The 24,169-nt window shown below is 43.5% G+C and overlaps 1 protein-coding gene across 9 annotated transcripts in view; it reads left to right on the top strand.

Annotated features, from left to right (window-relative positions):
* ZNF592 (zinc finger protein 592) overlaps nucleotides 1-24,169 on the top strand; it is a 60,244-nt gene that overhangs the window by 16,147 nt on the left and 19,928 nt on the right. For 4 of the 9 annotated variants that reach the window (XM_079907247.1, XM_079907246.1, XM_079907251.1 and 1 more), the window contains 2 exons: nucleotides 1,576-1,659; nucleotides 11,230-13,492. In XM_079907247.1, the coding sequence (XP_079763373.1) occupies nucleotides 1,576-1,659; nucleotides 11,230-13,492 (2,347 nt within the window). Of the gene's footprint in view, nucleotides 1-1,211; nucleotides 1,256-1,575; nucleotides 1,660-2,113; nucleotides 2,236-11,229; nucleotides 13,493-24,169 lie in introns of all 9 variants that reach the window. The other 5 variants (XM_079907248.1, XM_079907249.1, XM_079907250.1 and 2 more) reach the window with 3 other exon arrangements.

Below are 24,169 nucleotides of genomic sequence, written 5' to 3'. Positions count from 1 at the left end.
CTAAATACAAACACTGTAGCAAATTTGCCAGCTGCTTGACCGGTAATAAACTTGCTTAGGAATCTGTGACTATCCTTGAACAATCTTCGTTCTGGACAGATGAGCCTGTCACATCATTCCCCCTTTCTAATGGTGGATTACCGTCTAGTAAACATAGTGGAGCTTACACACAGAAAATAAATAAATGAGCAGTTATATAATGTGTCAGATGCTATAAGGGCTGTGAAGAAAAACAAAGCAGACTAAAGGGACAGAGATTGATGGTGAGGGTGGGGATTGGTATCTTATGCACAATGGTCATAGAAGGCTCCTGACAAAGTGGTGTTTGAATAAAGACCTGAAGGAAGTGAGGAGTGGGCCCACAGAGATCTGAGGGGAAGAACATTCCAAGCAGAGGGGATAGTAAGTGCAGAGGCTCTGAGCAGGAGTATGCCCTGCTTGGTTGAGGAGCAGTAAGGAGTCTGGAGCAGACTGGCAACAGAGAGGTGTAGGAGACAGAGGGTGGTTAGATCGTCCTGGCCATGTAGGCTGGGGTGAAGACTGGATTTTACTCTGCGTGAGGTGGGACGGTGTTGAAGGGTTTTAAGGAGAGGAGGAACATGATCTGGTGGATGATTTAAAAGCAGCACTCTGGCTGCTGTGTTGCGAGTGAGTAGTAGAGGCAAAGAGGAGAGACAAGGAGACCAGTCATCAGGCTTTTGTGGGAATCCAGGAGAGAAAAGAAGATGGTTGGAGGTGGTGAGAAATGGTTGGATTTGGTTACATTTTGGAAGTAGAGTTGACGGGATTTGCTTATGGATTGGATTAAGGGTATGAGGGAAAGAGAGGACTCAAAGATGCCAAGGTTTGGCCCAAGCAACTGGAAGGACTGAGTTGTCATTTACTGAAATGAGAAAGAATGTAGGAGGAAATCCAAGAGTTAGATTTTGGACATATTAGATTTGAGATGCCTATCCAAGTAGAAATCCAAGTCTAGAATCGAGGGATACCAATTAATTAATGATTCAGTGAGTGCCTGTCGAGGGGCTTATGAAATAGCAGAAGAGAGAACATTTTACTGGTAAGCTACATTGAAGGTAGTTTGAAGGTGCTACATTAAAGGTAGAAAATTATGAGGAGAAATAAGTAAAACAAAAGGGAGCACAAGGGAGGATGAGATGACTTCTGACAAGGGCAGTCAGAGAAAGTCCCTTTCCCTTCCTTGCTTGTAGGAAGCCTGTGTCCCCTTGATGAGCCTTTTTGGTGGCACTCACAGGTATGTGGTTGAGAGGTGTTTTCAGTGGGTTGTGGAGGGGAGGGCACTCAAAAACAGGGTCTGGGCCTTCCCTTTGTGTCCTCAGTGCCTGGCATAAGTCTTGGCATTTGGTAATTATTTGATGGATGAACTTCCCCTTTCTGAGCCTCAGTTCTTCATGTATAAAATGAAGAGGTTGGACTAGACCAGTGCCCTGGAATCAACTGGGAAGCTTCTTAAAAAAATGCAGGGATCCATCCCAGGCCTACTGAATCAGAATTTCCACAGTGGAGCCTGGGATTCTGTGTTTTAAAGTCACTCCCCATGTTATTCTTTTGCAGTCAGTCCAGCAGCAGTCTGCAGACGGGCATTTGGAAGCCACTGGACCAGGTCATTTCTGAGGTCCACTTCAGCTCTAACATCCTGTGAGTCTTGTTAGAATGCTTGCAATGCAATTCTGTTTTTGGGAAATGGAATTTTTGGTTGGGGTGGAAGGGCTTAGACAGAGAGAAGAGAAGCTGCCTCTGGGTGACAGACATCTTGGGCAGGGCAGGCAGGGACAGGTGTATCAGCCAGGGTTTGGAGAGGCTTCAAGGAAAGGTTCTGGGAGGGGTGGGAGCAGTGACAACCCCCATAACATTGGGAACTAGGTGTGTTAGGCCCTGGGCATAGAGGTAAAGGATATGACCCCGATTTTCGGGAGACTCACAGACTGATGAGAAAACTTAGGATCCCAGCCTACTGTGGGAAGTGCTGCCATAGAGGAAGGGAGGAAGGGAAGGGCAGAGGACTCAGAGAAGGCATCCAGGAGGAGGGGCCCTGGAGCAGGAGCTTGGGGATGAGGAGTTCTCGGGCAGATTTATGTTTGGGGCCACTCAGGAGGAACAGCTCAAGCTCTGACACCAGTGACTGAAATGTACCCTGGGAAGTGGCTGGAGAGGTGGACACAGACCAGATGGGAATGGCTTCTGCACGCTGGAAGAAGAGTTTACTTACTGAAGGTGATGGGGATTTTGAACTGGGACGTCTCTGTGATCAGATAAGTGTTTTACAGCAACCATTCTGGCAAAATATGCATTGGCAGGACTAAGACCAGATAGAGGAAAAGACAAGTGAAACGCTTTGTTGTTTTGCCTGGGTCTGTTGGGGCACCTGTTTTCTTGTATACTGCTGAGAATCTCTTTGGGCTGTTCTTTGCTAATGATTAGAATGCCAGGTGCCTCATGAAATGAAGCATTGACCACTGATTGACTCAGAACGTCTGTGACTTGGGATCACTTAGACCTATAAGAAGGCCTCAGATGTGTATTCAGGAGGGCAGTAGTATGTATGTGGCAGAGAGTCTGCTTGTCTACTTTAGGACTTAAGTTTTATGTAGAAATCCAATAGTTCTAGATTAATTTGCCCAGCTGTTGTAGCCTAGCCTGTTCAAGGTCTCAGAGACCCTTCAGGTTAGTTTAATTTTACATATTAAACCAAGGCCTGCCTAAGATCCTTACATAGGTAATTGGTGACAGCATAGGGGTGAAAGCTAGTTCTCCGTGGTTCACAATTTCTTATTCTTTTAGCTCTACTATTCCCAGTCTGGGGCTTCATTCTGGGTCCAGGAACTCTTTTTTTCTGTTCCCTTTGATCCAGCTAAAGTTTCACTGAGCTCCCTTCTCCACCACCCATAGAAGCAGTGTCTCTTTCTGATCAGTGTTCCAGCCAGAGTCCAGATTGAAGTTCCTGCAAGTCATGGGAGTAGCAGCTTGCTCTTGTGCTTGCTTGCTCATTCTCTCTTTCCCCTTGCCCAGTTTCCATTCCTGGTACAGAAGTTCTCCCACCTGGGAACAAACTCAAGTACTTTCTTAGGGTCTGCTAAATAATCTCTCTCTCTCTCTCTCTCTGTGTCTCATACAGTTTGAGTTATTTTTTGCTTTATTATCCCCTGGGATGTTTCTTCTGAAATAGAAAGCTGGGGGAAATTTTATTTATCCATTTTTATTTATTTATTTATTTTTATAAATTTATTTTATTTTTGGCTGCATTGGGTCTTTGTTGCTGCATGTGGACTTTTCTCTGGTTGTGGCGAGTGGGGGCTACTCTTCGTTGTGGTGCACGAGCTTCTCATGGCGGTGGCTTCTCTTGTTGTGGAGCACAGGCCCTACGTGTGTGGGCTTCAGTAATTGTGGTACGCGGGCTCAGTAGTTGTGGCTCGCGGGCTCTAGAGCGCGGGCTCAGTAGTTGTGGTGCGTGGGCTTAGTTGCGCCGCGGCATGTGGGATCTTCCTGGACCAGGGCTCGAACCTGCGTCCCCTGCATTGGCAGGCAGATTCTTAACCACTGCGCCACCAGGGAAGTCCCTATTTATCCATTTTTAAACTCTTAACTGTTATAACAATAATTGAACACAGTTTATGTCAATATCTACGCCATATTCAGTCATGTGGGGCAGTAGGGTAAAGAGTTCACCTACAGGTTGTAAAACATACATACTCATCCTTCCTTCTAGTCCTCATCCAACAAGGTGGCAAATAAAAGGAAACAATTTTGTTGTTTCACAGCCCAGTGTTCCCTAAATCATGTGGTCTTTCATTTTCATCGTATAAATCTGTGATGTTATTTGTTTCCGTGTTTCATTAGACAGAATATACTGAATAGAGATCAGACTTTTCTTAAATTTGGAGTGTATCTGCCCCCTTGATGTTCTGTTATTGCTGAACTTAATATTATTAAGAAAAACAGGTGGGGCTTCCCTGGTGGCGCAGTGGTTGAGAGTCCGCCTGCCGATGCAGGGCACATGGGTTCGTGCCCCGGTCCAGGAAGATCCCACGTGCCATGGAGCGGCTGAGCCCGTGAGCCATGGCCACTGAGCCTGCATGTCTGGAGCCTGTGCTCCGCAACGGGAGAGGCCACAACAGTGAGAGGCCCGCGTACCGCAAAAAAAAAAAAAAAAAAAGAAAAGGAAAAACAGGTGACCAAGTTTAACGTTATTTGAAATTCAAAGGCTTCAGTGCTGAGGGAAAGAAAGCTCATGGATTTAGTGACAATTCCTTGTTTTTAGTTTCTCAGAGCCTTTAAAAAAAAAATTATAGATTTGAATAAGTGTGGATGTTACTACATTTATATATTTTACCTTTAACAATATCAGTATATTTTCTGACTAATGGATTAAGTTGTTGTTGTTGGTTTTGGTCTATATCTTTTATTTACTTCAAACTTCAAAAATGCTGCCCTCTGCTCTCTAGTGTTTGAGGTTTGATGCACAAACCTATACTTCAATTATGTTCCCCCTTTCCCCTAAATCTTCATCTCTCTAGAATAAAATAGAGTTCTAATTTTTAGGCTCTTATTAGAAAGCTCTTCCATCTACTCAGTCTCATTTCTCAGGACCTTTTCCAACTCTCGTACATCTTTCTCTTTTTTTTTTTTTAAGAAGATGTTGGGGGTAGGAGTTTATTAATTAATTTATTTATTTTTGCTGTGTTGGGTCTTTGTTTCTGTGCAAGGGCTTACTCTAGTTGTGCCAAGCAGGGGCCACTCTTCATCACGGTGTAAGGGCCTCTCACTATTACGGCCTCTCTTGTTGCAGAGCACAGGCTCCAGACGCGCAGGCTCAGTAGTTGTGGCTCACGGGCCTAGTTGCTCCGCGGTATGTGTGATCCCCCCAGACCAGGGCTCGAACCCGTGTCCCCTGCATTAGCAGGCAGATTCTCAACCACTGCGCCACCAGGGAAGCCCTGGTACATCTTTCTTAAAGTGTGGGGAGCCAAAACTGCTCAGCACATCTCTCTGTGGACACTGAGTGATTGTGAATAAGGGCAGGATCACAAGTTTTATTTTGTTTCCAGTGTCCTTTCTGATAATGCCCAGTGTTTTCTGGGCCTTTTGTGATGAAACATGCAACGTGGTGTCTTAAGGGAACAGTCTAAGCTGATGCTTCTTTATTGAACAGTTTAGCTTAGAACCCATTATTCTAACCATAACCATATATATTCTAGTATAATTGGAATTGCTTTTCCCTAAACGTTCCTTCACATTTGCTTTCACTAATGCTACTTTGCCATAATTTCGCCTATTCATACAGCCTCCTTAGAACTTGTCTTTTAATTTCGCATTTTCATTTCTGGAACAGCTTTTAGGCCATTTGCAGTCTTGAAGGTTTCATTTTATTGCTTCAACAAATATTTATTGACTGCCTAATGGAGAATGCAGTGGTGAATGAGACAGATAAGTCTCTTCCCTCATGAATCTTACAACCTAATGTTTTTCTGCTAGATTATTGGTTACCAAAGCATTGAGACCTCCTTTTCAAATTAATTTTTTCATGGACTCTCATTCAGTAATGGTGTTTTTAATGGCTGGTCATTGGGAACATATTTGTGGATATGAAGTTGGGTCCCCAATGGGTTGGGAACTATCATTCTAGGCAATTTATGAAAGCATTGCGCTCCAGTCCAGAACTGGTCAATGGGTTAAAAAACACCGTCGTTCATGGTTTCCCATAAATGACAATCACATAAAGACAAACATACATGCAACATGGAATTCAGTGTGTTGTTTTTTTGGTGGAATTTTGGCATTAGAAATTCTGCCTACTAGTTCTGCCATAATCATATTGTTTTTATCTCCTCAAAGAATTCGAATAGGTTAATTAGGCCTGATGAGGCCGTTTTAAAATTAAGGTGTTCTTCCCTCCCTCTCACCTAGTTGATATGTTTACTTAACTGTTTGGCAAAATTTCCTGGGCAGCTAGTAGACCCTGTAATAAATACTGGGTATTTATATTCACTTTAACATTTTTTTTAGTTTCCAGATCTTCCCTGAATAGAAACTTACCCTGAGAGGATACAGCGTCAGTCTGCCAGTTCACCCCCAAGGGGGTTGTATGTATCGTAGCATGGTTCCACCTTCTCACCTTTGAGTGAAATTTGCTCTTGGCCTAGGGCTCAGAGAACTGGGGAGCCTGCCTTGTCTGTTGACTAGGCCATTCTAGATCACTGGGTGAGCTCACCATGCGTGGCTCTAGCTTGTTCAGATGCTTCAGGGTAAACCCTGCTGAGTGCTCTGCAGGGTGAGCCATGGTTCCTAGGCTGGTATTTGTGGGCATGGGGCAGGGGCCATCACCTCTGGGTCCTGAGGACTGCCCCCAGGCAAGGTAGGCAGGCAGCCGTCTGTGGTTTGCTCTTTCCAACTTCGGCTGCTTGCAACAAGTTGCAGACACTGGTGTATGCTGAAGCTTTTTATTTTGACTACACCTTTAATTTTAATTAAGTTACTTCACCGATTTTTCTAGCTGGCAGTCCCTTGCTGAGTCATGCCAGATGTGCTTAAAGAGTTTTATAGTGATGATTTTTAGAGTCCTCTGTAAGAAGCTCCCCCAATTTTTTTTTAATATAAATTTATTTATTTTATTTTATTTATTTATCTTTGGCTGCGTTGGGTCTTCGTTGCTGCATGCGGACTTTCTCTAGTTGTGTGGGTGGGGGCTACTCTTCATTGCAGTGCATGGGCTTCTCATTGCAGTGGCTTCTCTTGTTGTGGAGCTCAGGCTCTAGGCACGAGGGCTCTAGAGCACAGGCTGGTAGTTGTGGCTCATGGGGCTTAGGTGCTACGCGGCATGTGGGAATCTTCCCGGACCAGGGCTTGAACCCGTGTCCCCTGCATTGGCAGGTGGGTTCTTAACCACTGCACCACCAGGGAAGCCCCAAGTGCCTCAAATTTTTTTGGCCTGCCTAATTTCTTCTTTTCATAGGTTAAAAATATAATTTAATAAAATTACTTAAGCAATAAAATTTGAAATAAATCGTTTGAATAAATAATTTGAAAATGTAGATAAAAAGGAAAGAAAATAATTTCATTATCTGTTGAGATATTTTTGACATTTTAGAGTATTCCTCTAGGCTTTTTCATAAGAACTATGTATAGTAAAAAAATTTTTTTGTTTTAAATAAAGATTGTACTGTGTGTACACTTCAGTATCTTTTTTCTTCATTTTAGGAGCATTTCTCATAGTCTTAAATATTGATCTATAATGATGCCTAGTATTTAATTGTGTAAATAGACCATAATTTATTGAACCAACTTCCTATTGTTGGGACTTCAGGTTGTGTCTCATTTTTTGTTATAAAATAATTTTGTTATAAATAATTCTGTAATGATTATTTTTGTCACATGCATCTCTATTTCCTTAGGATAAATATCTGGAAGTGGAATTATTGAGCCTTATGTATGTATTGCTAAATTGCTCTTTAGACAGGTTGTATCAATTTCTATTACTTTCAAAATGCTTATTTTGCTACATCTCTGCCAACACTGGGGATTATTAGTTTTTGAAAACTTTGGTCAATTTAATAAGCCAAAAATGTTTCTCATTATTTCAATTTGTGTTTCTCTAATTTTTTGTGAGGTTGCAACTTTTGTTACGTATGAATTGTCCGTTTGTGGTTGTTCTTTTTTTAAGTGCCTGCTCATCACTTTTGCTTATTTTTCTAATATGTTGATTATCTTTTACTAACTACTTTTTAAGGGCCTTTTACATATTAATAAAGATATTAATGATAGTAATTATTATATGTTGCAAATCTTCCTTTCGGTTGCTTGCTTTTTAACTATGTGTTGGCAGGTTTTTGATGAATAGAACTTTTTATTGGTAGTCTTTTTCTTTGCAGTTTCTCCTTTGCTTTTTTTTTCTACTTTGTTTTTTTTTGGCTGCGTTGGGTTTTCTTTGCTGCGTGCTGGCTTTCTCTAGTTGCGGTGAGCAGGGGCTACTCTTTGGTGCGTGGGCTTCTTATTGCGGTGGCTTCTATTATTGTTGAGCATGGGCTCTAGGTGCACGGGCTTCAGTAGTTGTGGCGCACGGGCTTAGTTGTGCCGCGGCATGTGGGATTTTCCCGGACCAGGGATCGAACCTGTGTCCCCTGCATTGGCAGGCGGATTCCTTTTTTTTTTTTTTTAACCTCTTTATTGGAGTATAATTACTTGACATTGTTGTGTTAGTTCTGCTGTATAACAAAGTGAATCAGCTATACGTATACATATATCCCCGTATCCCCTCCCTCTTGCATCTCCCTCCCACCCTCCCTATCCCACCCCTCTAGGTGGTCACAAAGCACTGAGCTGGTCTCACTGTGCTATGTGGTTGCTTCCCGCTAGCTATCTATTTAACATTTGGTAGTGTATATATGTCAATGCCACTCTCTCACTTCGTTGGCAGGCAGATTCTTAATCACTGCACCATCAAGGAAGTCCCTCTCCTTTGCTTTTATAACAGGGTACATTTTGATTAATTTCTACTTTCTACTTATAAACAATGCGATATTTACTTTAGAGCAGAGTTTAAAGAAATACAGACACTTGGGCACACTGTGAGTCTTTTTCTAAAAAATATTTATTTATTTATTTATTTGGCTGCACCAGGTCTTAGTTGCAGCGTGCAGGATCTAGTTCCCTGATCAGGGATCGAACCCGGGCCCCCTGCATTGGGAGCACGGAGTCTTAACCACTGGACCACCAGGAAAGTCCCCCACTGTAAGTCTTTTAACAGTTATCGATTGCTGCTGATTTTGGTTGTCCTTACTAGGGCTAAATAGAAAACAGGATTTGATCTTTGGCTTTTAAAAAGTATCAGCCTTGGTATTTAAAATTCAAAGGTTATAAAAGTTTTTCCTGCTGCTGATGTTGAGCTGCCACACCATTTATTAGCTCTGATTTTCCTAGCAAAAGATACCTTTTGCTCTGACCTCTGACCATTCTTGGCCAATCCCTGAGATTTCTCTGTGTGGAGAACATCATTACTTTCATGTTGTATCTCTCTGCTTCAAGCCTCTGTGACTTGGAGTTAAACAGTAGTAGGCGTCTCGATAATCCTTGCACACACTGCCAACTACTACCCCTCCTCCCCCACAGGCTTTTCCCAGCACCTTAAGAAGACTAATCTATTCCACCCTTTTCCCTCAATCTTTTTTTCCTAGACTGAAGGGGGGTGGGGGGGAGTTGGAGATAAGCTTATAAAGCAAATACCACATAGGTGTTTCCTTATAGTTGGGATCAGCCTGCAAAGTAGTTCACTTGGTATTGGGATGCTGATTGCTTCCAATGATATCCAGTATATTCCCCTCGCTTATGGGCTCCAACAGTTTTATTCCACCAAACAATCATTTGTTGTCCAGAAACTTTACATCTCATTTCAGCGAGATATTCTGCCCACTCATATTTAGTTAACTGGTATTTCACTTTATTAGTATCTACCATAATTAGATATCTTCCCAATGGGACGGTCTGTTTCATTTTCCGTGAGAACTCTCTTAAGAAGGCAGATGTGTTTTGTTGGGGCTTGGTGGGGTGGGACAAGAAACCAAACCTGCAAGCCTGTTGATCCCATGGGATGGCAATAGATATATCTCTGCCAGCTGTTCCCCTGTGGTTCTAATTTTTGTTCTTTTCTTTATTTTCCCTTTTTAAAATTATAAAGGCAGTCTACCAGCACACACACACAAAAGTTGTGAAAAATTAACACACCAGTGATCCCACCACCCTGCATAAATTACTTTTCTCTTTTATTCTTGGCTCAAATGGATACTTAGTTTTACATTGTCATAGTTTGACAACATTTTTGTATGTGTTTTTTATTTTAATCTTAACACTGTAAGTAATTTTTCATGTTGCTACATAGACTTCATAATTGGGATTTTTAATAACTACATAATAGTCTATCAGTTACTTAACCATTCCCTGTCCTTGGACATTTAGATTCTTTGTGTGTATGTGGGTGTCTCCTTTTTGTGTTGTTTTAATAATGCTGTATACTTTTGCATATAGCTTTTGGGAATTTTTGTTCTTAGGATAAATTTCTGGCAGTGGGGTTCCTGGACCCAAGGATTTGCCCCTGACCTGGTTCTGTGCAGCTACTGTACTGCTTTCTAAAAGAGTTGTGTCAATCTGCATCCACAAAGGCTTTCAGAACAAACATGGTGTAGGAAATACTGAAGCAAATAAGGCTCTGGGATGCTGAAGCAGATGCAGGATTTATGGGCTGAACAAGGGAGATAGTGGGTTTTTTCTTCCTCTTTCCAGCAGGTTTGAGCCAGGCAGCTTCATGTCTTATCTAAGTGTGAGTATTTTAGTAACTTCCTAAGGGAAGGCCTCTTTCGTAGGGCCTTGGGTTTCCTCCTTTGCAGTAGTTTTTGTAGCTCTGCTTCTACAGATCATGAAGGAAACAGGTGGATTTTCTTTCCTTTGTGTATTAAGTTAAAATAAAATTTAGGGCTTCTCTAAAACTATTCTCTGGCCAGTTTGATAACTGTGTGTTTCTTTGAGAGTCACCCTGTCCCTCAGGTTTAGTGATCCATTCACCAACCAATAACAGATTTGGGGTGAAAATTAAGGAATCAAGCAGACACTGACTAGAGAAAAAAATACCTAGGGGATGACATAATCTGTTAGAGTTTGTTTAATCCTGGCAGTGGTAAATCATTTTGGATTTGCTTGGATTCATGCAGCAAAAAACCAAGTTATACAAAGTTAATGATTAATTACTAAGTAAATTAGCAGAAGTTATAGCCAAGTCTCATATGAATCAGAAGTTTTCTAAAGAACGGAGGTGCTGAGCCATGCTTTTTTTTTTTTAAAGGGCTGAGTGATTGGTTTTTTGCTAATGCTTATGATCATCGAGTGATGATATTCTCTGAGAAATTGAGGGAGTGTGGTGTGAGTGTACCCTCTTTTTGGCTCTGCAACCAACCAGAAATTTCAAGGTATTAATGTGTAGAGCCTACCAGGCAGACTTGTCACTACATACTAACTTTTCTTTCCACTCCTCCCCCAATGTCCCCAGCATTTTGGAAACCTGTTGGGGTAAAACTCAGGTGTGTGACTTCCCATAGCGTGGGGATTTGTGCATGTGCGTGCTGGCTGCATGTGTGTTAGCGAGATGGGTTTGTGATGAAGATGATGCTGGACAGAGCCCAGTGGGATCCTGGTGATCACTGATTCTGTTCTCTGTTTCTGTTACAGCCCTTGCCAGCATCCAGCCATGGGGGATATGAAAACTCCAGATTTTGATGACCTTCTGGCTGCCTTTGACATCCCAGACCCCACCAGCCTTGATGCCAAGGAGGCCATCCAGACCCCCAGTGAGGAGAATGAGAGTCCCCTCAAACCTCCAGGCATGTGTATGGATGAGAATGTGTCCTTGTCTCACTCAGGATCAGCCTCAGATGTGCCAGCCGTGAGTGTCATCGTCAAGAACACCAGCCGCCAGGAGTCATTTGAAGCGGAGAAAGACCACGTCGCTCCCAGCCTCCTACACAATGGATTCCGGGGCTCGGACCTGCCTCCGGATCCCCACAACCTAGGCCACAACTGTGGGAAGTTTGATTCCACTTTCATGAATGGAGATAGTACCAGGAGTTTCCCCGGCAAGCTGGAACCTTCCAAGTCAGAGCCCTTACCAACCTTTAACCAGTTCAGTCCAATCTCCAGCCCCGAACCCGAGGATGCCATCAAAGATAATGGATTTGGGATAAAGCCCAAGCACGCTGACAGTTACTTCCCACCCCCTCCTGGGTGTGAGTCTGTGGGGGGCCCGGTCCTGGAGGCTCTGACTAAGTTTCCAGTCCCAGAGCTGCATATGTTTGATCACTTTTGTAAGAAAGAGCCCAAGCCAGAACCCCTGCCCCTGGGGAGTCAGCAGGAGCACGAGCAAGGTGGGCAGAAGGCAGTGGAACCTCACAAGGAGCTGGATACCAGTCGATTCTTTGGGGAAGCTTTGGAGTTCAACAGCCACCCCGGCCACAGTATCGGAGAGCCTAAGGGGCTTGCCTCGGAGCTAGGTACCTGCTCGTCAGTGCCCCCTAGGCAGCGTCTTAAGCCAGCTCATTCCAAGCTGTCCTCTTGTGTTGCAGCCTTGGTGGCCCTGCAGGCTAAACGAGTGGCCAGTGTCACCAAGGAGGATCAGCCTACCCACACAAAGGATCCCTCAGGGCCCACAAAAGAGGGCTCCAAAGGCAGCCCCAAAATGCCCAAGTCACCAAAGAGTCCCCGGAGCCCTCTGGAGGCCACTAGAAAAAGTATCAAGCCATCAGACAGCCCTCGGAGCATCTGCAGTGACAGCAGCAGCAAAGGCTCCCCTTCTGTGGCTGCCAGCTCCCCACCAGCAATTCCCAAAGTCAGAATCAAAACCATTAAGACATCATCAGGGGAAATCAAACGGACTGTCACAAGGATCCTACCAGACCCTGACGATCCCAGTAAGTCCCCTGCTGGGTCACCTCTAGGAAGCGCCATTGCTGAGGCCCCGAGCGAGGTGCAGGAGGATGAGGTCACTGCCCTGTCTGGGGCGGAGCACTTTCTTGAGGTGGGCACAAATTCAGGGAGCCCTCAGGGTGACAGGAAGGGGGATGAGAGCATGACAAAAGCCAGTGAATCTTCAACTTCCTGCTGCAGCTCTGGGTCCCGGGGCCCAAAGGGGGCTGCCTCGGGCTCACAGATGGGCAAGAAGCAGCAGCAGAGCACAGCACTGCAGGCATCCACCCTGGCCCCTGCCAACCTCCTGCCCAAAGCCGTGCACCTGGCCAACCTGAATCTGGTCCCCCACAGTGTGGCCGCGTCCGTGACAGCCAAGTCCTCAGCACAGAGGCGGAGCCAGCCACAGCTCACGCAGATGTCGGTGCCCCTGGTCCACCAGGTGAAAAAGGCCGCCCCACTGGTTGTGGAGGTCTTCAACAAGGTCCTCCACAGCTCCAACCCCGTGCCCCTCTACGCGCCAAATCTCAGCCCGCCTGCGGACAGCAGGATCCACGTGCCGGCCAGTGGGTACTGCTGCCTGGAGTGTGGGGATGCGTTTGCCTTAGAGAAGAGCCTGAGCCAGCACTACGGCCGGCGGAGCGTCCACATCGAGGTGCTGTGCACACTGTGCTCCCAGACGCTGCTCTTCTTCAACAAGTGCAGCCTGCTCCGGCATGCCCGTGACCACAAGAGCAAGGGTCTCGTCATGCAGTGCTCTCAGCTGCTTGTGAAGCCCATCTCTGCGGACCAAATGTTCGTGTCGGCCCCCGCGAACTCCACGGCACCAGCAACCCCGGCTCCCCCCTCCTCCCCCAAACACGGCCTCACTTCAAGCAGTGCCAGCCCCCCACTCCCAGCTTTGCCACTCTACCCAGACCCTGTGAGGCTCATCCGGCACAGTATCAAGTGTCTCGAATGTCACAAGCAGATGCGAGACTACATGGCTATGGCTGCACATTTCCAGAGGATGACGGAGGAAACCGAGGGGCTGGTAAGCAGACCCTCTCTGTGATAGTTGTCAGGCCCCTGGTTCGCACGGTTCCATGACTGGGCATGGAGAGAGAAGCTCATTGATGTGGGGCAGTGTGGCATCTTAAGAGTGCTAGAAGAGGAATCTGGCTTGCTGGTTAGCGACCCACCTGGATATTTAGTGCTTGGTGTTTATTGGGAAAAGCATCCTGCCCACAACTGAGGGGAGACCCTGAAGATTTAACGAGTGTATTTACGGACACTCCGCTCCCACTCCAGTGGGCTCTCAGGGTCCATTGTTGGGCCGGGGCTAGGGCTCTGCTGGATGGTCCCCTGGTCTCTGGCAGCTGTCAGCACAGTCCTTGCACGTGCCCAAAGAACTTGGGGGCAGAGGTAGGTGCATCACTGCCCTGCGCCTCAGTCTGTACTTCTAAGAACCTTGTCTTTACCAAGTTGTGTGCCCCACGGTGGACATAGCTGTTTTTGCAGAATCCCTTTGGGGAAGCTGTCATAGGGCCAGTAGCAGGGTTGATGTGGAAGGAGAGCAGACTGACATGTGGGCCCTGAGTCAAAGGCTTTGGGGCCTCTTCCCTTCATCTCTGTTCTCACTACTAAGAAAGCAGCTGCCCTTATCTCTTGTTCCGATTCTTGGTTATGCTTGATGAGAACTTGATGAGTGTGTGAGTGTGTGTGTGTGTGTGTGTGTGTGTGTGTGTGTGTGACTTAAGGCATTCCATGCTGAAAACACCCTTTGGCACCTTGTGTGTCGGTTGTTGTCTGTATTAGCAAGGTACTCTGAAGAAGCAGGCCTCCAGAAGGCTCTTCTCTTCCCTCTTCAGGTGGCTCCCTTAACAACTTAGCCAAGCCCAGCCCCTCACCAAGCCTCCCTAAGCCAGGGCCACAGAGGCCTGGAAGGAAAGCAGACCAGCTCTTTTTACTTCAGTTCACAGTGACCCACGCACCTGTTGGTGTCTTGATGAGCTCTGCCCTTGTTTATTGAGTGTTCCCCGTGTGCACAGAGGCTCTGTGTCAAGAGCAGGGTTGCCCGTAGGAGGAAGTCACACCATTCTTCCAGGAGCTCACGATGGCTCAGCAAGGGCAGGGCTCCCCACCCGAACTGCTAGAGTGTGCGGCAGGCTAAGGGCTGAAAACAGGCTTGTAACATAGTTGCATAGAGTTCCTCAGAGGGACTAATTCCTCGTGGTTCCAGGCATAGGGAGGGTGCCACGTGGACATGACATTTGAGCTGGACCTGCAGGGATGAGTTTGGAGGAGGGGGAGGGGCAAGGGGTGTTCCAGGTATAGGGCAAAGGTATGGGAAAGTGCAAAGTGGTTTGAGGAACAGGGAGTTGTTGGGAGGGAGACCAGCCTTGGGAGTGTTGGGCTAGAGACAGGAGGTAGAATTCAGTAGGCAGCCCCTGAAAGGGGCCAGCAAGCTGCTGTAAGTCCCTGTTGCCTCTCATCTTCACCTTCTCTGTTTCAGTTTGCATTTTCTTTCTAATGAGTCAGGTGGAGTGTGGGTCCCCCAGGCCCTTTCCTCTGGGGCTTCAGGTATTCCTGCTGTACCAGCATGATTAACTTGGACAGGATCACTTCTTCTGGGTCATCTGATCAGAACCTTTGCCAGTGAAGGTCTGATACCTGTGCCTGTGGTTTTTCCCCCACACTTTTCTTCACTCGCCTTTTAAAATCTGAGCAGGCTAAGGTCTGGGTGTAGGATCCCAGGCTGGCACCCTTCTCATCCTGCATCTTCTCTGTGTCATTCTCCTTCAGTGGGAGCTGGACAAGAGGGCCCCCACAGAGGGAAAGGGAGGGGCTGCTGTGAGGCTTCTCTCAGTCCAGCTCTGTTCTCTCACAAAATCTCCTGCCAATAAATGTGGCCTCAGAGTCTCAGGGAAAGGGGAAGGCTTGAGTTTTGGGATCAAAATCTAACCTTGATGGCCGTTGGCTTTGGGTTTCCCAAGATGGTACCCAAGCTTTAGGCCATATGAGGGGCAGGCAGTGGACCAGTGGGTGGGGTTGGGCTCCACTCTGCTGGAGGGACTGTAGGACAGCATGTTTGGGCCTTTGACTTCTTCCTGGGAGTCTGAACCACTTATGCCTCCCTCTGCAGTGGCTGGAGGGGGTCCTTCCCCTTACATTCCAAGCCACCTTGTTGGGCAGATGTCAGCACAAAGAGATTACTTCTTCTTGTTCTTAAGCTTTTGTTTAACTATGTCATTATCACACCTAACAAAATGAATAACAGTTCTTTAACATTGTCTAATACAATTCATATTCAAATTTTCCATTCATGTCAAAATTGTATTTTTACAGTTGAGCTTGTTTTGAATCAGAATCCAGATGTGGACCAAGTGTTGTGTTTGTTTGTTATATCTTTGAAATTTCTCAATCTAGAGCAGTACCTTTTCCTACTCCACCCAACAAGGGCTCCCCGCCCCCCCTTATTTTTCACATCATTGTTTTGTTGAAGAAACTGGTTCGTGTGTCCTGAGAACTTTCCAGGACAATTCTGGGTTTCACTGATTGCTTCCTGAGAATTTTTCAGGATAATTTTGAGTTTGATTGCTTCCTCATACAGTTAATTTGTTCTATACCCCATATTTTATCTGTAGACTAGAAGTTAGCAATGAAGACTTGATTAGATTCATCTTGAGGAATGGGAAATCTGTGTTCTTCATAATTCATTACTTCAGGGAGGCACAATGTGCTTGATTGTCTCCGTTTTAATGATGCTAAACTTGATCAGTGAGTTTAGGTTGGTGATGTTCAGATCCCTTCCTTATAAAGTTTCCTATCTTTTTACCTAATGATTTTAGCAGCCGTTAATAATTGCTGCTTGAGACAGTAATTTTATTAGGAGTTGCAGGAGGTTGTTTTAAATTTTATTATTTCTTTCTCATTTATTAGCTGGAATTCTGTATAAAATCTTTTCCTCTTCCTTGAGGGCTATTAGGTTACGCTGAAATACAGTTTATGTTGGAAAAGTGGATAAATTTGTTTCCCTCAGTTAACAGTTTTCACAGTAGTGAGTTGATGCCCCAACAATCTTAAATGGTGTTTTGAGAGTCCCTCCTCTATTATTTTTAAAAATTGTGGTAAAATACACGTAACATAAAGTTTACCATCTTAACCATTTTTTAAGTGTACAGTTTAGTAGCGTTAAGTACATTCACATTGTTGTGAAGTCAGTTTCCAGAACTCTTTTCATCTTGCAGAGCTGAAACTCTAAACCTATTAAATAACAACTCCCTATTCTCCCCTCCCCTTTCCCCCTGGCAACCACCATTTTACTTTCTGTTTCTATGAATTTGACTATTCTAGGTAGCTCACATAAATGGAATCATACAGTGTTCGTCTCTTTTTGACTGGCTCATTTCACTTAGTATAATATCTTCAAGGTTCATACATATTTTAGCATTTGACAGAATTTCCTTTCTTTTTAAGGCTGAATAATATTCTGTTGTTGTATATACCACATTTTGTTTATCCATTCATTCACTGATGGACACTTGAGTTGCCTCCAGTTGTATTATGAATAATGCTGCTATCAACATGGTGTACAGATAACCTTTTCAGGACCTTACTTTCAATTCTTTTTTTGTGTGATCAAGTATTTTATTTTATTTTATTATAGTTGCGGTACAATATTATGTTAGTTAGAGGTGTACAATACAGTGATTCACAATTTTTAAAGGTTATACTCCAAAATTTATAGTTATCGTAAATTACTGGCTATATTCCTTGTGTTGTACAATATCAGTTCTTTTGGGTATATATCCAGAAGTGGAATTGCTGGATCATATGGTAATTCTATTTTTAATTTTTCGGGGGGCCCCCATACTGTTTTCTACAGTGGCTGTACTATTTTACATTCCCACCAGTAGTGCACATGGGTTCCAATTTCTCCACATCCTCACCAGCATTTGTTATTTTCTGTTTTTTTCATAGTAGCCACCCTAATCGGTATGAGGTGACTTCCTCTATTATTTTTAGTGGTAGTGTTATAATGAACTTATTGGTTTCTATATATTCAGTATGTTTATATGTTCAGTCATTCTTTTTTTTTCTTTTCCATTATGGTTTTATTACAGGATATTGAATATAGTTCCATGTGCTACACAGTAGGACCTTGTTGTTTATCCATTTTATATGTGATAGTTTGCATCTGCTAATCCCAAACTCTCAATCCATCCCTCCTTAATCCCCTCAGCCCCTTGGCAACCACAAGTCTGTTCTCTATGTCTGTGAGTCTGTTTCTGTTTCATAATAAGTTCATTTGTGTCTTGTTTTGGATTCCACATATAAGTGATATCATATGGTAGTTGTCTTTCTGACTTAATTCACTTAGTATGATAATCTCCAGACCCATCCATGTTGCTGCAAATGGCATTATTTCATTCTTTTTTGTGGTTGAGTAGTATTCCATTGTGTGTGTGTGTGTGTGTGTGTGTGTGTGTGTGTGTGTGTGTGTACACGTGTGTGCATACATACATACCACGTCTTCTTTATCCATTCATCTGTCCAGAGACATTTAGGTTGCTTCCATGTCTTGGCCATTGTAAACAGTGCTGCTCTGAACATAGGGGTGCATGTATCTTTTCGAATTATAGTTTAGTCTGGGTATATGCCCAGGAGTGCGAATTGCTGGATGATATGGCAACTCTATTTTTAGTTTTTTGAAGAACCTCCATACTGTTTTTCATAGTGGCTGCACCAATTTACATTTCCACCAACAGTATAGGAGGGTTCCCTTTTCTTCACACCCTCTCTACCATTTGCTATTTGTAGACTTTTTAATGATGACCATTCTGACTTGTGTGAGGTGGTACCTCTTTGTAGTTTTGATTTGCATTTTTCTAATAATTAGCAATGTTGAGCATCTTTTCATGTGCCTACTGGTCGTCTGTATGTCTTCTTTGGAGAAATGTCTGTTTAGGTCTTCTGCCCGTTTTTTGATTGGGTTGTTTGTTTTTTTGTTATTGAGTTGTATGAGCTATTTGTATATTTTGGAAACTGAGCCCTTGTTGGTTGCATTGTTTGCAAATATTTTCTCCCAGTCTGTAGGTTGTCTTTTCGTCTTGTTTATGGTTTCCTTTGCTCTGCAAAAGCTGATAAGTTTGACTAGGTTCCATTTGTTTATTTTTGCTTTTATTTCTATTGCCTTGGGAGACTGACCTAAGAAAACATGGGTACAATTTATGTCAGAGAATGTTTTGCCTACATTCTCTTCTAGGAGTTTTAAGGTGTCATGACTTATATTTAAGTCTTGAAGCCATTTTGAGTTTATTTGTGTGTATGGTGTGAGGGTGTGTTCTAATTTCATTGATTTACATGTGGCTCTCCAGCTTTCACAGCACCACTTGCTTGAAGGGACTGTCTTCGCTCCATTGTATAGTCTTGTCTCCTTTGTCAAAGATTAATTGACTGTAGGTTTGTGGGTTTATTTCTGGGCTCTCTATTCTGTTCCGTTGATTCATGTCTGTTTTTGTGTCAGTACCATGGTGTTTTGATTACCGTAGCTTTGTAATATGGTCTGAAGTCTGTGAGGGTTATGCCTTCTGCTTTGCTCTTTTTCCTCAGGATTGTTTTGGCAATTCTGAGGCCTTAATGGTTCATATAAATTTTAGAATTATTTGCTATTTCTGTGGAAAATGTCCTGGGTAATTTGATAGGGATTGCATTAAATCTGTAGATTGCTTTGGGTAGCGTGGCCATTTTAACAATATTAATTCCTCCAATCCAAGAGCATGGGATATCTTTCCATATCTTTGAAACATCTTCGGTTTCCTTTATCAGTGTTTTATAGTTCTCATCACATAAGTCTTTCACCTCCTTGGTCAGGTTTATTCTTAAGTTGTTTTGTTTTTGTTTTGTTTTTTTAATTAATTAATTTATTTATTTATTTGGCCGAATTGGGTCTTTGTTGCTGCACGTGGGCTTTCTCTAGTTGCAGCAAGTGGGGGCTACTCTTCGTTATGGTGCGTGGGCTTCTTGTGGAGCACGGGCTCTAGGTGTGCAGGCCTCAGTAGTTGTGCCTCGCAGGCTCTAGAGCACAGGCTCAGTAGTTGTGGCGCACGGGCTTAGCTGCTCCGTGGCATGTGGGATCTTCCCGGACCAGGGCTCGAACCCGTGTCCTCTGCATTGGCAGGTGGATTCTTAACCACTGCTCCACCAGGGAAGCCCCCTGTTTGTTTTTTTTTAATGTGATTTTTTTTAACATCTTTCTTGGAGTATAATTGCTTTACAATGGTGTGTTAGTTTCTGCTTTATAAAAAAGTGAATCAGTTATACATATACATATGTCTCCATATCTCTTCCCTCTTGCGTCTCCCTCCCTCACACCCTCCCTATCCCACGCCTCTAGGTGGTCACAAAGCACCGAGCTGATCTCCCTGTGCTATGCGGCTGCTCCCCACTAGCTATGTATTTTACATTTGGTAGTGTATATATGTCCATGCCACTCTCTCACTTTGTCCCAGCTTACCCTTCCCCCTCCCCGTATCCTCAAGTCCATTCTCTAGTAGGTCTGCATCTGTATTCCCGTCTTGCCCCTAGGTTCTTCTGACCATTTTCTTTTTCTTTTCTTTTTTTTAGATTCCATATATATGTGTTAGCATATGGTATTTGTTTTTCTCTTTCTGACTTACTTCACACTGTATGACAGTCTCTAGGTCCATCCACCTCACTTAAATCTGTAGATTGCTTTAGCATGGCCATTTGTGGCCTCACTGCAAATAACTCAGTTTCATTCCATTTTATGGCTGAGTAATAGTCCATTGTATATATGTGCTACATCTTCTTTATCCATTCATCTGTTGATGGACACTTAGGGTGCTTCCATGTCCTGGCTATTGTAAATAGAGCTGCAATGAACATTGTGGTACATGACTCTTTTTGAAGTATGGTTTTCTCGGGGTATATGTCCAGTAGTGGGATGGCTGGGTCGTATGGTAGTTCTATTTTTAGTTTTTTAAGGAACCTCCGTACTGTTCTCCATAGTGGCTGTATCAATTTACATTCCCACCAACAGTGCAAGAGGGTTCCCTTTTCTCCACACCCTCTCCAGTATTTATTGTTTGTAGATTTTGATGATGGCCATTCTCACTGGTGAGATGATATCTCATTGTAGTTTTGGTTTGCATTTCTCTAATGATTAATGATGTTGAGCATTCTTTCATGTGTTTGTTGGAAATCTGTATATCTTCTTTGGAGAAATGTCTAATTAGGTCTCTGCCCATTTTTGGATTGGGTTGTTTGTTTTTTTGATATTGAGCTGCATGAGTTGCTTGTATGTTTTGGAGATTAATCCTTTGTCAGTTGCTTCATTTGCAAATATTTTCTCCCATTCTTAGGGTTGTCTTTTCGTCTTGTTTATGGTTTCCTTTGCTGTGCAAAAGCTTTTAAGTTTCATTAGGTCCCATTTGTTTATTTTTGTTTTTATTTCCAGTTCTCTAGGAGGTGGGTCAAAAAGGAACGTTCTGTGATTTATGTCACAGAGTGTTCTGCCTATGTTTTCCTCTAAGAGTTTGATAGTTTCTGGCCTTACATTTAGGTCTTTAATCTATTTTGAGTTTATTTTTGTGTATGGTGTTAGGGAGTGTTCTAATTTCATTCTTTTACATGTGGCTGTCCAGTTTTCCCAGCACCACTTATTGAAGAGTCTGTCTTTTCTCCACTGTATATTCTTGCCTCCTTTATCAGAGATAAGGTGACCATATGTGTGTGGGTTTATCTCTGGGCTTTCTATCCTCTTCCATTGATCTATATTTCTGTTTTTGTGCCAGTACCATACTGTCTTTTTTTTTTTTTTTTTTTTGCTGTACGCGGGCCTCTCACTGTTGTGGCCTCTCCCGTTGTGGAGCACAGGCTCCAGACGCACAAGCTCAGCGGCCATGGCTCACGGGCCCAGCCGCTCCGTGGCATGTGGGATCTTCCCAGACTGGGGCATGAACCCGTGTCCCCTGCATCGGCAGGTGGACTCTCAACCACCGCACCACCAGGGAAGCCCCATACTGTCTTGATTACTGTTGCTTTGTAGTATAGTCTGAAGTCAGGGAGCCTGATTCCTCCAGCTCCGTTTTTCTTTCTCGATTGCTTTGGCTATTCAGGGTCTTTTGTGTTTCCATACAAATTGTGAAACTGTTTGTTCTAGTTCTGTGAAAAATGCCAGTGGTAGTTTGATAGGGATTGCATTGAATCTGTAGATTGCTTTGGGTAGTAGAGTCATTTTCACAATGTTGATTCTTGCAATCCAAGAACATGGTATATCTCTCCATCTATCTGTATCATCTTTAATTTCTTTCATCAGTGTCTTATAATTTTCTGCATACAGGTCTTTTGTCTCCTTAGGTAGGTTTATTCCTAGATATTTTATTCTTTTTGTTGCAATGGTAAATGGGAGTGTTTTCTTGATTTCATTTTCAGATTTTTTTTCATTAGTGTATAGGAATGCCAGAGATTTCTGTGCATTAATTTTGTATCCTGCTACTTTACCAAATTCATTGATTAGCCTAGTAGTTTTCTGGTAGCATCTTTAGGATTCTCTATGTATAGTATCATGTCATCTGCAAACAGTGACAGCTTTACTTCTTCTTTCCAATTTGCATTCCTTTTATTTCTTTTCTTTATCTGATTGCTGTGGCTAAAACTTCCAAAACTATGTTGAATAATAGTGATGAGAGTGGGCAACCTTGTCTCGTTCCTGATCTTAGTGGAAATGGTTTCAGTTTTTCACCATTGAGGACGATGTTGGCTGTGGGTTTGTTATATATGGCCTTTATTATGTTGAGGAAAGTTCCCACTATGCCTGCTGTCTGGAGGGTTTTTATCATAAATGGATGTTGAATTCTGTCGAAAGCTTTCTCTGCATCTATTGAGATGATCATACGGTTTCCTCCTTCAATTTGTTAATGTGGTGTATCACGTTGATTGATTTGCGTATATTGAAGAATCCTTGCATTCCTGGGATAAACCCCACTTGATCGTAGTGTATGATCCTTTTAATGTGCTGTTGGATTCTGTTTGCGAGTATTTTGTTGAGGATTTTTGCATCTATATTCATCAGTGATACTGGCCTGTAGTTTTCTTTCTTTGTGACATCTTTGTCTGGATTTGGTGTCAGAGTGATGGTGATTTTGGAAGAGTTTGAGAAGGATAAATGTTAGCTCTTCTCTAAATGTTTGATAGAATTCACCTGTGAAGCCATCTGGTCCTGGGCTTTTATTTGTTGGAAGATTTTTAATCACGGTTTCAATTTCAGTGCTTGTGATTGGTCTGTTCATATTTTCTATTTCTTCCTGGTTCAGTCTCCGAAGGTTGTGCATTTCTAAGAATTTGTCCATTTCTTCCAGGTTGTCCATTTTATTGGCATAGAGTTGCTTGTAGTAATCTCTCATGATCCTTTGTATTTCTGCAGTGTCAGTTGTTACTTCTCCTTTTTCATTTCTAATTCTATTGATTTGAGTCTTCTCCCTTTTTTTCTTGGTAAGTCTGGCTGATGGTTTATCAATTTTGTTTATCTTCTCAAAGAACCAGCTTTTAGTTTTATTGATCTTTGCTGTTGTTTCCTTCATTTCTTTTTCATTTATTTCTGATCTGATCTTTGTGATTTCTTTCCTTCTGCTAACTTTGGGGTTTTTTTTTTTGTTCTTCTTTCTCTAATTGCTTTAGGTGTAAGGTTAGGTTGTTTATTTCAGATGTTTCTTCTTTGTTTTGTTTTGTTTTGTTTTGTTTCTTAAGGTAGGATTGTATTGCTGTAAACTTCCCTCTTAGAACTGCTTTTGCTGCATCTTTTTTTTTTTGATGTGATTGTGAAAGGGTTTTGCTTTTTTTTTTTTTTTTTTACTTTCCCTTTCTGATATTTCATTGTTAGTGTAAAGAAGTGGAATAGATTTCTATATGTTAATCTTGTATCCTGCTACCGTGCTGAATTTGTTTATCAGTTCTAGTAGTTTTTTGTTTTTTGTTTTTTTGCAGTACGCGGGCCTCTCACTGTTGTGGCCTCTCCCGTTGCGGAGCACAGGCTCCAGACACACAGGCCCAGCGGCCATGGCTCATGGGCCCAGCTGCTCTGCAGCATGTGGGATATTCCCAGACTGGGGCACGAACCCGTGTCCCCTGCATCAGCAGGTGGACTCTCAACCACTGCGCCACCAGGGAAGCCCAGCTCTAGTAGTTTTTGTGTGGAGTGTTTAGGGTTTTCTCTATATATTATCATGTCATCTGCATATAATGATAATTTTACCTTTTCCTTTTTTTTTGTGGTACGCGGGCCTCTCACCGCTGTGGCCTCTCCCGCTGCGGAGCACAGGCTCCGGACGCGCAGGCCCAGTGGCCATGGCCCACGGGCCCAGCCGCTCCGCGGCATGTGGGATCCTCCCAGACCAGGGCACGAACCCGCGTCCCCTGCACCGGCAGGCGGACTCCCAACCTGTGCGCCACCAGGGAAGCCCAATTTTACCTTTTTTGAAAACATTTTTATTTATTTTTAGTTTTTGGCTGTGCCCCATGGCTTGTGGGATCTTAGTTCCCCAACCAGGGATCAAACCCATGCCCCCTGCAGTGGAAGCACGGAGTCTTAACCACTGGACCACTGGGGGAGTCCCTATCTATTTCTTCTTGATTCGGTTTTGGTGAGCTGTATGTTTTTAGAAACTTGTTCATTTCTTCTATGTTGTCCAGTTTGTTGGCGTATAGT

Source organism: Stenella coeruleoalba, assembly GCF_951394435.1.
Source record: "Stenella coeruleoalba genome assembly, chromosome: 2".
In the NCBI taxonomy this organism is placed as follows: domain Eukaryota; kingdom Metazoa; phylum Chordata; class Mammalia; order Artiodactyla; family Delphinidae; genus Stenella; species Stenella coeruleoalba.
Note: the sequence above shows the minus strand (reverse complement) of the source record. Positions and strands in the feature narration are given on the sequence as shown.